The sequence below is a fragment of the Chanodichthys erythropterus genome, chromosome 2, assembly GCF_024489055.1.
Source record: "Chanodichthys erythropterus isolate Z2021 chromosome 2, ASM2448905v1, whole genome shotgun sequence".
NCBI lineage: Eukaryota > Metazoa > Chordata > Actinopteri > Cypriniformes > Xenocyprididae > Chanodichthys > Chanodichthys erythropterus.
Window position 1 is genome coordinate 26,757,501 of NC_090222.1, and position 13,209 is coordinate 26,770,709.

The 13,209-nt window shown below is 37.2% G+C and overlaps 1 protein-coding gene across 5 annotated transcripts in view; it reads right to left on the reverse strand.

Moving 5' to 3' along the window:
- sema6cb (semaphorin 6Cb) overlaps positions 1-13,209 on the reverse strand; it is a 162,329-nt gene that overhangs the window by 13,805 nt on the left and 135,315 nt on the right. For 3 of the 5 annotated variants that reach the window (XM_067407138.1, XM_067407113.1, XM_067407104.1), the window contains one exon: positions 6,599-6,751. The exons of 1 other annotated variant lie outside the window; for it this stretch is intronic. In XM_067407138.1, the coding sequence (XP_067263239.1) occupies positions 6,599-6,751 (153 nt within the window). The remainder of the gene's footprint in view (positions 1-6,598; positions 6,752-13,209) is intronic. One more of the 5 variants, XM_067407122.1, reaches the window with a different exon arrangement.

Genomic DNA, 13,209 nt, shown 5'->3' on the forward strand with positions numbered 1-13,209 from the left:
TATGCAGAACTCATGTTTAATGTGACAAGTTTCATCCTTACATCTTCTATAATACAATATATTGTTAGTTATTTAGAGTATTTACATTAGTGAATAAACATTTGTATGTCCTAATGGACAGGTGGTAGAAATCAAGCATGCTACACTCTAAAAAATGCTGGGTTAAAAACAACCCAAGTTGGGTTGAAAATGGACAAACCCAGGGATTGGGTTGTTTTAACCCAGCGGTAGGGTTAAATGTTTGCCCAACCTGCTGGGTAGTTTTATTTAACTCAACTATTGTTTAAAAATTACTGTATTGCTTAATTAAAATAAACCCAAAGTATGTTGGAAATGAACATTTATTCATGTTCAATGAATAATTATTAAACAATAAACATTTATTAAATTGCTTATTAATACATTTATATTAATAAACTATTAAACTATTAAATTTATATTAATAAAATATTAAAACTTATCAATAAACATTCACCTTTTGTCTATTATTGTTGTCTCTAATTGCATATGGTTTTTAATTTCCCAACTATTTTGGGTTCATTTTAAGCTAGCCATATACCAATTTTTAAATAATAGTTGGTTTAAATAAAACTACCCAGCAGGTTGGGCAAACATTTAACCCAACCACTGGGTTAAAACAACCCAATCACTGGGTTTGTCCATTTTCAACCCAACTTGGGTTGTTTTTAGAGTGTATGTTTCTGGGATCTAATCCACCCTTGAATACTTTTTATTTTTTTCCCCATCAGTGATTGTATATCAAGAGCAGAGACACATTTGTGTGCATTTTGTTTTGTGATTTCACCAGACTGAATAAAGAACCTCCGCAACAGCCTTAAGCGATAGACTGAAGAGCTTGTTTGTGTGCATAAGAGCCAAGAGAGCAATGTTGTCTTCCGCCACTGATAACAGCGGCAACGAACACTCAGCATGATTTCAAAAACAACACATTCTAGCGCCAAATCGCCTCTTATTTAACACAAATGAAGAAACTGCTAATCAAATAGAGGTTTCTTTTGTACTAAGTACATCTGTGCCACAAGATGTTTTAAAAAAAGTGGTGAGGACAATATCGACAAAAATGTGATGGGGACATGTCCCACCCATCCCACTGCAAATTACACCTATATCATAAAAAAAATTTCTCTGGCTGCAAGTGGAATAGGCAGGATATACCAAGATCCTGCATCTGGGAGCAATGTAGTTCTTATAATTAGGCAGACGTGTTTTTAAGGCTTTGCTCAAGCAACTGGTATTGATTTTTTTGAATCAAAAGGTTCTTTAGTAGTAGTAAGAGTTGTGCAGCTCAGGGCAGGGGATTTAACATCTTAAATTTTAAAAAGCTTCAAATTGAATTTGTATATCATGAAGTAGCTGATCAGCCTTCAGAAACAGAACTGAATGTCTGTAGGCTCTCAGGAGAGAGGCTTTTGCAAATTCACTCCTGTTGCATTGTCTGTAGGACTTTTCAGACTGATTTAAAAAAGGCCATGAGAAGTTGAAATCTAGCCTTTTTCTATCTAGCTCGACCCAAGCAAATACCAGGAAATGAAAGCAAATTAATTCAGTCAAAAGGTGACTGACATCTTCTGATCTCCACAAAGAAGTGCAAAATCTGCTGGAAAATTAAACACGGATGAGTATTACTTCATCCCATGATGGAATATAATTGACAATATGAGCAGGTACACAGAGAACAGCAAACAAAAGTAAATAATTGAGCGCATCTGAACCCGTGAACGCAGGAAATGAGAAAATGGGAAAAATATTCAGCCTAAATGGATTTGCATTTTCAGCTCAGCGCTCTTGTTCCCTAAATGCAGTATTTGATAGAGTCTGCAGAAGCTTTTATGAAGTCATTTTGTTCATAATTTGACAGGAATTGACATGGAAATAGTATTTAACATGTTTAACATCCTTCTTAAAATATATCTCATATATCAATACAATTAAAAATCTGTGAAGTCCTTTTCACATAACTCGCATCAGGGCTTGATCTCAACAGAAGCGCAAGCGCCACCTTTACCTCCAAGAGAAAATTATATTAATATAGTCTTGGAGCGGTTTAAGAGGTTTCTAGGTAATAAAAAAACATTATATGGTAATATATGATAGCAAACGAACAAGTTAACATGCATTCGATCTTAGAAAAAAGTCCCAGCAATTGTTTGATTAATAGAACAAAACTGAAAAAATAAAAATAAAAAGGCATTTTATATCATATACATTTTATATATTTTAAATACATACTGTATATTATATTAAGAAATTTAAATATTAATAACAAAACATAAAATATGATTTTTGAGGTTGCTGTATAACTCATTTCTATGACAATACTGTCTATGTAATGATACCTCATGCAAATTGTCAAGTAATCACAGGCTGTGCTTTAAAAGGTCAGCAGCGAACAAGTTTGAGCATCGCATTGCAAGTCAGTGTCGGGGGTAATGGTGTAAACTTCAATGCATTAGATAAGTTTGATGCGAATCATGTGAAAAGACCTTTAGAATCCACAGAAGTCAACACATTTTATAGAATATCACATTTCAAAACATCATGCATAATTCGATGCATCATGCATTCAAAGCCAAAAAAGCAGATTTCTCACTAGAGAGCGACTTTGCTTAAGCAAACGGAAGATGCGCTTTCAAACGTAGATGACGTTAGATTCATGCAGAGGTTTCAAACATACTTGTTGACACACCACACAAGCAGATAGGAAAATAAATGCGAAAACTCAAGGGAAGCGAGCAGCTGGTCCAGCTCGAGATCTTACAACCTTAGAGAAGCCAACAAAACAAGCATGCGGGAAGCAATCGAACTCTATACAGTCTCACTCTGAAGCCTGAGTTGCATGTCTAGTTCAAGTATCTCTAATCCTTAGAAGAAAATTATGAACTATTTGAGATAAAAAAGGGCGACAGAGTTCTAGAAGAACTAAAAAAAGCTGAAGGCAATAATCTTAAAGTCAGACTACAGCGCTCAGGCTTTACGAGACTCTAAACTAAACCCAGAGGGGGGAAAATAAGGAAGGCTTTATAACATAAGAAGGTGAAGCATTAGTCTGAAAAAACAGGCAGGTTAACAGAACACTACATCTCTCCAGTCAGAAGGGCCGGAGGATGAGAGGGAGGGGGGCAAGGAAAAGGAGAGGGGGGCAGAGGGTTTTAGGAAGCGCATTATATGGATTCGAGCACCGTATGAGCCCACAGTTCTTTAGAAATAACTAGTATAACTTAATAGCCTGTGTGTGTCGAGTCTGCATGTGTGAGGGCATGTGTTTGGTTGATAGAAGGAGAAATTTTGGGGAAAACAGGATCCATTTTTTGTGACCTTTGGTGAAGAACATTATTACCTGGCTCTGGCTACATGGGCAGCAGACTGACTGTGACATTTACAAGTGAAACGATTTAATGAGAAGGACGTCACTTTGCTCTTTTCGGGAGCAGAGCTCCTATAAAGTCGATTAAAACCGTTACCACGCTTGCCTTTACTGAGTGAATTTTTTATTTTTTTTTATTGGAGTCTTGTTTGGGTGTGTGATTGGACTGAAAACCAGCAGATTTTTTCCATTATCTTTCCACTTCCTCGATGTGAATGCCTCAATGTCTTCCACCCAATTTCAACATGTTTCCATCCCTCGCTGACTCCCTAAACCTCAGACTCTCTCGGTTTCTCTTCCTGCTGTGGTATTAATAGCATCTCTGCAGGACCGAATGCGTCTTCAGCCCGGAGTTCAGCCGGAGTTCATTGTCAGTTCATCTTCGACTGTGTTTTAATGAGTTTCAGAATCCGCCCACCCCCTCATGGCAGTCCGTCCTCTAACACTCACGCAAATTATCTAGGGGCCAGAGTTCCTGCCATCATAGCACTTATTCGAGTGTGTGAATGACCTGTGAGAAGGTGTGTTTAAAATAACATTAACGAGCAGCGTGGACTAGGCAGCAGCCACCTCAGAACAAATAGAGATTTAGTTTTGGCAGACATCATTATCGCTTTCTTTTTATATATATAGTGGGAGAGAGAGAGAGATTCAACCATGCATGCTTAAGACAACACTACCTAAGTTCGTAGGAATGGAATGGATCGCTTGACTCTGACCCTGCTTGCTAAAATAAACCCTAATGACGCAGACTGAATAAAGGCAAAGATTGAATCATTAACAAATGACATTTTAACTAAGCTCAAATAACTGACCTGAGCATGCTAACAATGTTAACGAAGAAGAAAAATCTAAGATTGAATATGATTGTTTCAAATGATCCAATCAAAGTCAATAATGCCAGGGGCTGAACCCACTTGAGCCAAATTTGAACAGTGAATCAACACTGGTAAACTGAAGCACTTTTCTAGAGGAATTAGGTAAGTCACCCAAATGCATCCTATTAATGAGTTTAATCAGTATATGGGTCATTGACGAATAAGGTTTTTAAAAGTGTAAATAAACATAATGGAGATATAATTCAATTTCAAGTTTTATTAAGTGTTAACAATGAGATTATGTGGTTTTTATAATCAATTAACACAGCTTTTGTCATTTTTTACAAGATGGACAAAATTTGTTACCAAAAAAGTCATTTCGGTGCAATTTCAGTTTTACCGAATGACACTTTTGGTTAAAACAGGCTGATATCTAGCTAGCTAGCAAGCAAAAGGACAAATTAAACATTTTATATTTTGTACAAGTTTTTAAAATATTATAACATTTTCCATGTTTTATAGCGGTTGTACCGAGGTTGCACCTCGTATTTACCGGAATCTTAAGATAACAACACATGACGTTATATTTGGAGCTGTTCACGTCCTTTTGGTCCTTGGACTGGGAATTATGCGTTTCCATGGCACCACTATCAACGCCTAAATGAATCTACAGCGGCCATGTGGTACATGTGGAGCTTTCAGAAAACTCCCAGCTTACAAGCTGTAATTTCGAGCTCTACGAGGACGTGAACGCTTTTTACAAGCTATAATCTCGTAACTACAGGAATTACAAGGCAGCGTGAACGCACTTTGCTTCATGACCATGTGGTCCTTTGCAGGTGTCATTGAATGATGTCACATTCTTTCACATGATATTGAAAACATTACTTGATCCAAAATGGTCCCTTTTTATTGGCTACTCCAAATAACATCAATGAAATTAATTTTTCCAGACATTCTTTCTCATAACAAAGCAAAAACTGCAACAATGTTGATTTATGATGTTATAAGATTATGCCAGAATAAAAAATATATACATTTATTACATTTTAAGATGTTTTAATCACAAATGAAATGGCTGTATTGGCCTTCGAACGGTTAAACCGAATGACCTTTTGACACTTCAAAATCTTTAAAATACCTTTATAGGTAGGAAAATATAATTAAAACCTTTTGGATTCAATAAAAGAGATCAAGTTGTACTACCTTACATACTTCGGATGTCCTATCTTTGTTTATTATTATTATTATTATTAAGGCCTTTGGACAAAAAAAATTACCCGTCACGTCATTGACCCAAATACATGACATAAATGTAATATTACATCTTGCATTGCACAAAACAAAACAAAAACATCTAAATTAATATACAGAATGTTTGAATATTTGTTGAATATTTAGAATATTTTTTCTCATCAAACTAATATTTTTGTAGACTAAAATTAGATTGCATTACTAAATTAATGAATATGAAATTATCTGCACTCCACTCTGCACCTCTCACATACTCTGGTTTGAAATGCTGAAAACAGACAAGGAACTGTTGCTTAGACTGGAAGTAACGGTTGTATAATTTTAAATTAATCAGTATGACTAAATGTCACATCGAGGCCGGGTGTGAAAAACCATCAGCTCTCTAAGGTTCTGTGTGTTTCAACACATTACCCCCCCGCCATCAACAAGGATACAGAAGTCGAGGGATGAGTTGGGAGGTTAAGAGAGGGAGATATAAGGCGAATTGTGTATAAACCACCGCACCTCTCCTGTCTACAGGTCGTTTGATTGCACAAGCATGCGACTGCTCTTGACCGAGCGGCTAAATAGATTGCACGCTGAAAATTTCTATCAGGTGGCGTCTGCCCGCGGGTCTGTAGTTGCTGCTTATTTATGGACTGCTGGTGCTTCTCATTACAGGCTGAGTGGATGATCATAACGGCAGGAACAGGATTTATGATCATTTTGCTGCATTCTCGCAAACTTCAGCCAGGGACACATGAGTGGAAACCAGACAAAGTACCTTTGGAGATGTAGGGCAGACTTAAATGTATTAAAACAACAAAGACGACTGCAGATGATTCATTCCTTTTGTTTGTCTAGATGGAACAACAGGGAAAGTCGAATGCGATGAGCACAGACTAGCAGATTGCTTGACTCAAAGGTTTTTTTTAAGAAAGAGAATTTGTTTGTATCTCAAAGTCGGTATATGTGTGAGTGTGCACTTTGCTTTGATTCTTTGTGGTTCTTTTACTTTGTTTCTTTGCGAGTATATTTTGTGTTGTGCGCAGCTGTGGGGTCATGCAGCGGAATCCAATACAGCGCTAGAAAAGTTTAAACTTGGGATAAAGGGAAGCTAGAAGACAGACAATGGGCCAAGGGCCTCTCCCCACCCCCTTACCCTCCATCTCCACACTGCCTGGCTCCAAGTCAGGAGAACCCTGCCCTCCCCGCCTCCCCTCCTCGGGGTAGGTACCTGTCTCAGAGACACCCTTGACTTTAGGCAGAGCTGGCCCCTGATTGGTTGTGCTGGCGCTTGTGGGTGAGGTCTTTCCTGTGGTTGTATTGGAAGGCAAAGTTACTTATCAGAAATATCCATAATATGCATTTTAAATCAGGAAAACATCCATTTAAATATATTAGATCAGCATATTTCCATTTTGTACAGTATCAGAGATTGTTCACCCAAAAAAACAGTCATCAGTTACTCAGCCTGATGTCATTCACAGCCTGTACAATGTTGTTTATAATCATAATTTAATGTGTCTCAGTGTTTTTTGTCCATGCAATGAATGGGGGTCCAATGTGGTTGTTTTGACCTCCATTGTGGACAACAACAGCTGAAACTTTCTTCAAAATACGTTCTTTCACTTTCCATAGAAGAAATAACATCGTACAGGATTGGAACAACATGAGAGTGACATGACAGAATTATGACAGAATTTTCATTTTAGGGTTTAAAGGAGATTTTTTTTTTTTTTTGGTCCATATAATGAAACTAAAACTAGAATTTTTTTCAAATGTAAAAAAAAAACAAACCCTCAGACTAAATGAAAATTAGAAATGTTGCCTTGACAATTATCTGAACTAAAATAAGTTTAAATTGAAGTGCCAAAATTACTAAAAATAAATTAAAAATAAAAATAAATATTAAAAACTAATAAAAATAACAAAAGCAAAATATAAGATTACTCAAACGTAAACTAAAACTAAAATGAAAACAAAAAATCTAAAAATAAAAGCTAATTCAAAATATTCTTAGTATATAAAATGGAGCTACATTAACACGGAAAATAACAAAAAAAAACAAAAAAACAAAAAAAATCTTCTTTAGCCTTCCACTGAAGAAAGAACACTATACAGATTTGTAATGACGTGAGGATGAGTAAATGATGATCGAATTGTCATTTTTGGGTGAACCATTCCTTTAAATAGCTTAGTAAAAAGATTTCAGAAGATATAAAGGTGAATAGATTATAAAGGGTGCTATAGAAATCACAGTACAAATCACGTAAAACATGAAAAAACAAAACACATCGTCTTGCAGCAAAATCAATATTACATTTTCTTTGTTTTTGTGTGATACCACATGAATTTCCAACCCCAGAGCTGGCAGAATCGAAACTTGGAGGCATTTGAACTGAGCTAGTCTCACAGAAGCCTCTTTTTGAACAGTTTCCCCTCCCTTCTCCGTCCATCCTCCACAATGCTGATCCTAAACATACTTGCGGACCACATACTTTGAGAATATCCTCATAAGTCTGATTCAGAGATTTAGCTCTCCTCGTTCCTTGGCGACCTTGCGGAGTTCTCTTTCTGAAAGACTCGTTGTCCTTGTGCTCAGGCTGCTGTGAGGAGCTCCATCACCGGACTAATGCTTAATGTAGCGGCACACAGTACTCATCAGCAGCAGCCAGTTGACCAGGGCCAAGCGCGGAGCCCATCCTCTGCCTGCCCACCTCTAAATAAAGCCTGTCATCTTGCCATCTGTGCCACACAGTGGCCGCTCATCAGGGGAGCTCGGGGCTGGCACACGGGATGCTTTTATTATCATTCCGTTTCCATTCTATTTAAAGGGTGCCGGAAGAAAAGAGCTGTCGGAAAACAGTGGTGCATTGTGGGAATTTTCGTCCACCTTTCACAATAGGATGGCTTTATCACACAGTGGGAAGACGGCGAGAGTTCTGAGGATGTAATAACTCCTCTTGAATGCAGGTAGAGCTCTAATTACCATGCCAAGGTGTCGTGGGAGGCTTTGTCTCAGCGTGAGGTGAGAAGCTGCACTGCCATGTCATTTCCAGTGGCTGGAAGAGGAGCTCTGGTGGCTGAATGAAGCAGTGGGAATGCTCATTGAATGTGTGCACCCACTGTGTGCTCTTTCACACCACACAGATAGAGAGGAGCACAGGGACACGCCATCCAGAGTCCCACACATCCAAGACAGTACAGCACAATGCCATGATGCCATCCTCCATCTCTCTTTCTTTTTTCCATGATCTTTCTCAAACCTCATTTCCTCCTCATTTCTCACTTCGTCCTCATTTCTTCTTTAATCTCTCACATCCTTCATTTATCCATTCTTTAAACTTGCTCTGTCCTTTCTTCCTTCTCTTCATGTCTCCTTTCTTTTAAACGTTCCTTCCATTCTTTTTCTTAATCTCTCCTTCATTTGTTTTTGTAATCTCTCCTTCCTTTCTCTCCTTCATGTGTTCTCGTAATCTCTCCTTCCATCCTTCCTTCCTTCATTTGTTCTCGTAATCTCTCCTTCCTTCATGTGTTCTCATAATCTCTCCTTCCTTCCTTCCTTCCTTCCTTCCTTCCTTCCTTCCTTCCTTCCTGTGTTCTCGTAATCTCTCCTTCCATCCTTCCTTCCTTCATTTGGTTTGTAATCTCTCCTTCCTTCATATGTTCTCGTAATCTCTCCTTCCTTCCTTCCTTCCTTCCTTCCTTCCTTCCTTCATGTGTTCTCGTAATCTCTCCTTCCTTCCTTCCTTCCTTCCTTCCTTCCTTCCTTCCTTCCTTCCTTCCTTCCTTCCTTCCTTCCTTCCTTCCTTCCTTCCTTCCTTCCCTCCCTCCTTCCTTACATCATGTGTTCTCATAATCTCTCCATCCTTCCTTCCTTACATCATGTGTTCTCGTAATCTCTCCTTCTTTCCTTCCTTCCTTCCTTCTTGTAATCTCTCCTTCCTTCCTTCTCGTAATCTCTCCTTCCTTCCTGTAATCTCTCCTTCCTTCCTTCCTTCTTGTAATCCACTTCCTTCCTTCCTTCCTTCCTGTAATCTCTCCTTCCTTCCTTCCTTCTTGTAATCTCTCCTTCCTTCCTTCCTTCTTGTAATCTCTCCTTCCTTCCTTCCTTCCTTCCTTCTTGTAATCCTTCCTTCCTTCCTTTCCGTAATCTCTCCTTCCTTCCTTCCTTCTCGTAATCTCTCCTTCCTTCCTTCCTTCTCGTAATCCTTCCTTCCTTCCTTATCAAGTACAAAATACTGCTCCTCCCCTACATCCCGACTCGATCGTTTTGGTCTTCTGAATCTGGCCTTCTCTTTTTCCCTAGATATCGCCTCTATTTCTACGGAGGGCAGAGCATTTAGAGCTTTCGCACCCAAACTCTAGAATTCTCTCCCTCAGTCACTGTTGCATTAATAATGTTTCTGATTTCAAATCGCAACTCAAAGCCCATTTGTTTTCTTAAGTAGTGTTCTGTATTGTATGCATGAATCTATGTTGCTGTGTGCTACCTCTTTGTAATGCCACTGTTATTGTCTTTGTATTATCTTTGCTTTAATCTACTGTTTTGTAATATTCTTCTCTTTCGTGTGTTCTATTTTCTGTTATTATTGTCTTCCCTATTGCAGTTATCTTTTTCTTATTGTAAAGTGTCCTTGAGCTATTGAAAGGCACTGTATAAATAAAACTTATTATTATTGTTAAAGGCACAATATGTAAGATTATATGATTAAAATATCCAAAAACTATAGAATAATTTGTGACCCGATCTGGCGAAATGAGTCGGAAGTCGCAACGTTCTATTTTAAGATATGGGCCGATAATGTGGAAAAACAATAAAAAAAAATCGATTTTTTTTTTTTAAGATAATTTCAAAGAACAAACTTTCAAAAATAATCTCCCAAAGTTTCGTAGTCCAGATAATCGAGTAAAGTTATTTAAATGGCAATTAAATTTGACATGGTTTTACTAAATTCGCTGGAAATGAACTTCTCAACTCCTCTCGTCACTTATGAGCATTTCCCGGTATCCCCTGAAACGTCATTATCTCTGCTCTACAAATGGTGTAACACGTTGTATATAACCAATCAAACAGCTTAGAAATGTAAACACACTGACCTAAACGCTGATTTTTAACAATGGGAAGCCCTGTTTCGACTGACAGGCACGCGATCGGTTCCATGTCTGTCAGACTAGCGCGCCTTATAAAATAAAACTCCCATTTGCGTGTCTCTCTTTAAAAGCCAATAAAAATTGAATCCATATAGGTAGCACAAAAATTCTTTTTGCATACAAAACCAAAGACTTTAAGCTTTCATATCAAGCCTCCAACATGCTTCTGTTGTGTTGTTTTCACCCTCTGAGTCTGAGTAATATGGGTTTACAACAAAAATAGCACAGCAGCTAACTGAATACAAGTATGTGTTTCACGTGCTCATAACTTCATGAAAAATGCACAGATCATAAAAATCGCACATCAATATTTAAAGCAGATTCTCAAGATTAAAATGAATCCAAAATCAATATAATATATTGCGTTGATCACAAGATATTACTCACGGAATGATTTAACATACTTGGCTAAAAACATGTCTCTCATCTCTCCAGGATGCAGTGTGTATCCAATGATCCCGGACCCATCCATGTTCGTTTTCCAACGTGGAATAACACAAAATAGATATCATTTTAAAGCTTAGAATCTCATCTTTTTAATGCATCTAACCATTTTGAAAAACTCCTAACGAGTGCTGAGAAGCTCTTCTAAACCGGAGTTTACTGCCCGTTGGCGCCACCTGGCTGCGGAAAAAATGAACAACAATTTTTCAAACTATTCTTTATAATATCACCACGAAATTTGAACCAGATGCAGGTCACATATAGGAGAGCATCACCAAAAAATAATTTTTTAGCGATCTTATTGTGTTCCTGAGTTATTCCATGTCAAATAAAAAAAGAAAAATTATTTTCAAAAAATTATATATATTTTTTGTCTTTTATCAGCTGTTTCTCGGCAAGAAAATGTCCAAATGTAATATAATTTATATTTTCTTCAAATTTAAAATGTTTTGTATCAAATGATACCTACCATTTGACTCCTTGCTAGAGTTTTGGAGTTATGAGTCTTTACTTTTGTGTGTGTCGCTCAGGAAAAAAATAAAAATAAAATAACTCTAAAAAAGCCTTGAGGTCTTAAAGGGTTAATTCAAATAAATACTTTAAAATAATTTGAGCTTCAGCCTGGTTTAATAGCATTTATATATATATATATATATATATATATATAAAAATGTCTTTGGTCAAATTAAGCTGTAAAATAAATAGTTTATCCCTTTAAATGCAATGGATTTTGAAAGATATCAACAAAAAAACGGGCAAAAAACTTTAAAAGCGATTTTCTCAGGTTTTCAATTGGAAAAAGAGGGCAGACGACCATAATTAAAATGGGTATATCTTTAAAACCATTCAAGGTATGACTTTGACTAGGATATCATTTAAAAGCGTATTGTCTCATCTTTCCATTGATACCAAAATCTCAATTTTGAAATTTGGGTCACTGTGACTCATTTTGCTGGATCAGGTCACATTTTATATATTTTGTTGACTTGTGTATACACATTATCCCAAATGTTTCCAAGAATACACAACTCCAGAGAAATAATCCAGAGAAATAATCAATTTTAACCGTTGCCTATTAATGACATCATAACCACGTTACCCTTGATTTCCAGTTTTATTTTGTAGAAACCATGGAAACACCAAAGACTCTTTAACATATTATGTGTTTTATTAGACAGGTGAGAAAATGTTTGGGTAAATTAATCGGCAGAAAGCAAATTATTGTTATATAGCTCAACACAATAAGTCTTATTGTTTAAACCTCGTTTTCTTGATTTACTGCGAGTACCATGTTTTACCATGCCTAATATCGATCTAGCTTACTGCAGTGTGCAACAACTGTCTCACATTAGCTGCAGAGAGAATGCAAAGTAGCATTATAACAAATTTCAACACAAAAAGTATCTAATATGATAAAACAGTGCTACTTTACCCCAAATACGCATGACAGGAAGAAACAGAAGCAGTCGACTATGGCATAATAAAAGCTCCACTGCTCTCAAGCCGTGCATCGCGCTCGTCTCTCATTCGCGATCGCTTCAGCGGCCTCGTTCTGCTCTTTTAGCTACACCCTGATTCATATTACAGTAATGTTAATAAATCTTTAATACATTAGCTCATCCATGAATATGATTTTTGTCGAGTCCGGACGTATTCTTTTCCACCAGCTGTAGACGTGAAGACAACACCTCCCATGATTCCACGAAATCAAGGCGTCATCAAGCTACACCTTTGTTTTGAATAAGCGACCTCTAGTAGGGAAATTTACATATTGCGCCTTTAATATTATTAATAACAAACAGAAAAACATTTGTAGGTAGTCACCAGGGAGTTATTTACCTCTCTCTAATTGGCTGATGGACAGATTGGAGGCCATTTTAGAAATATATTAGTACTATAATCAGCTCAAAAAACAGTGGCACTGATTCATAAGCTGGAGATTAGAAAAGAACAAAGCAGGTGACTTGGAAAGATCATTTTTACTAAAACTCATCTGTATTAATAACCTCATGTGACTAATCCAGATGGTAATACAAGGATTTTGAGAAATATACTGGATATTTCTCCATGATCCACAAAGGATGGGGAGCTGTGATGTGTGTGTTTGTGTGAGAGAGGCAGAGTGTATTGTGTGTGGTACAATAGCTGTATGCTCTGACCCGGATCACACTG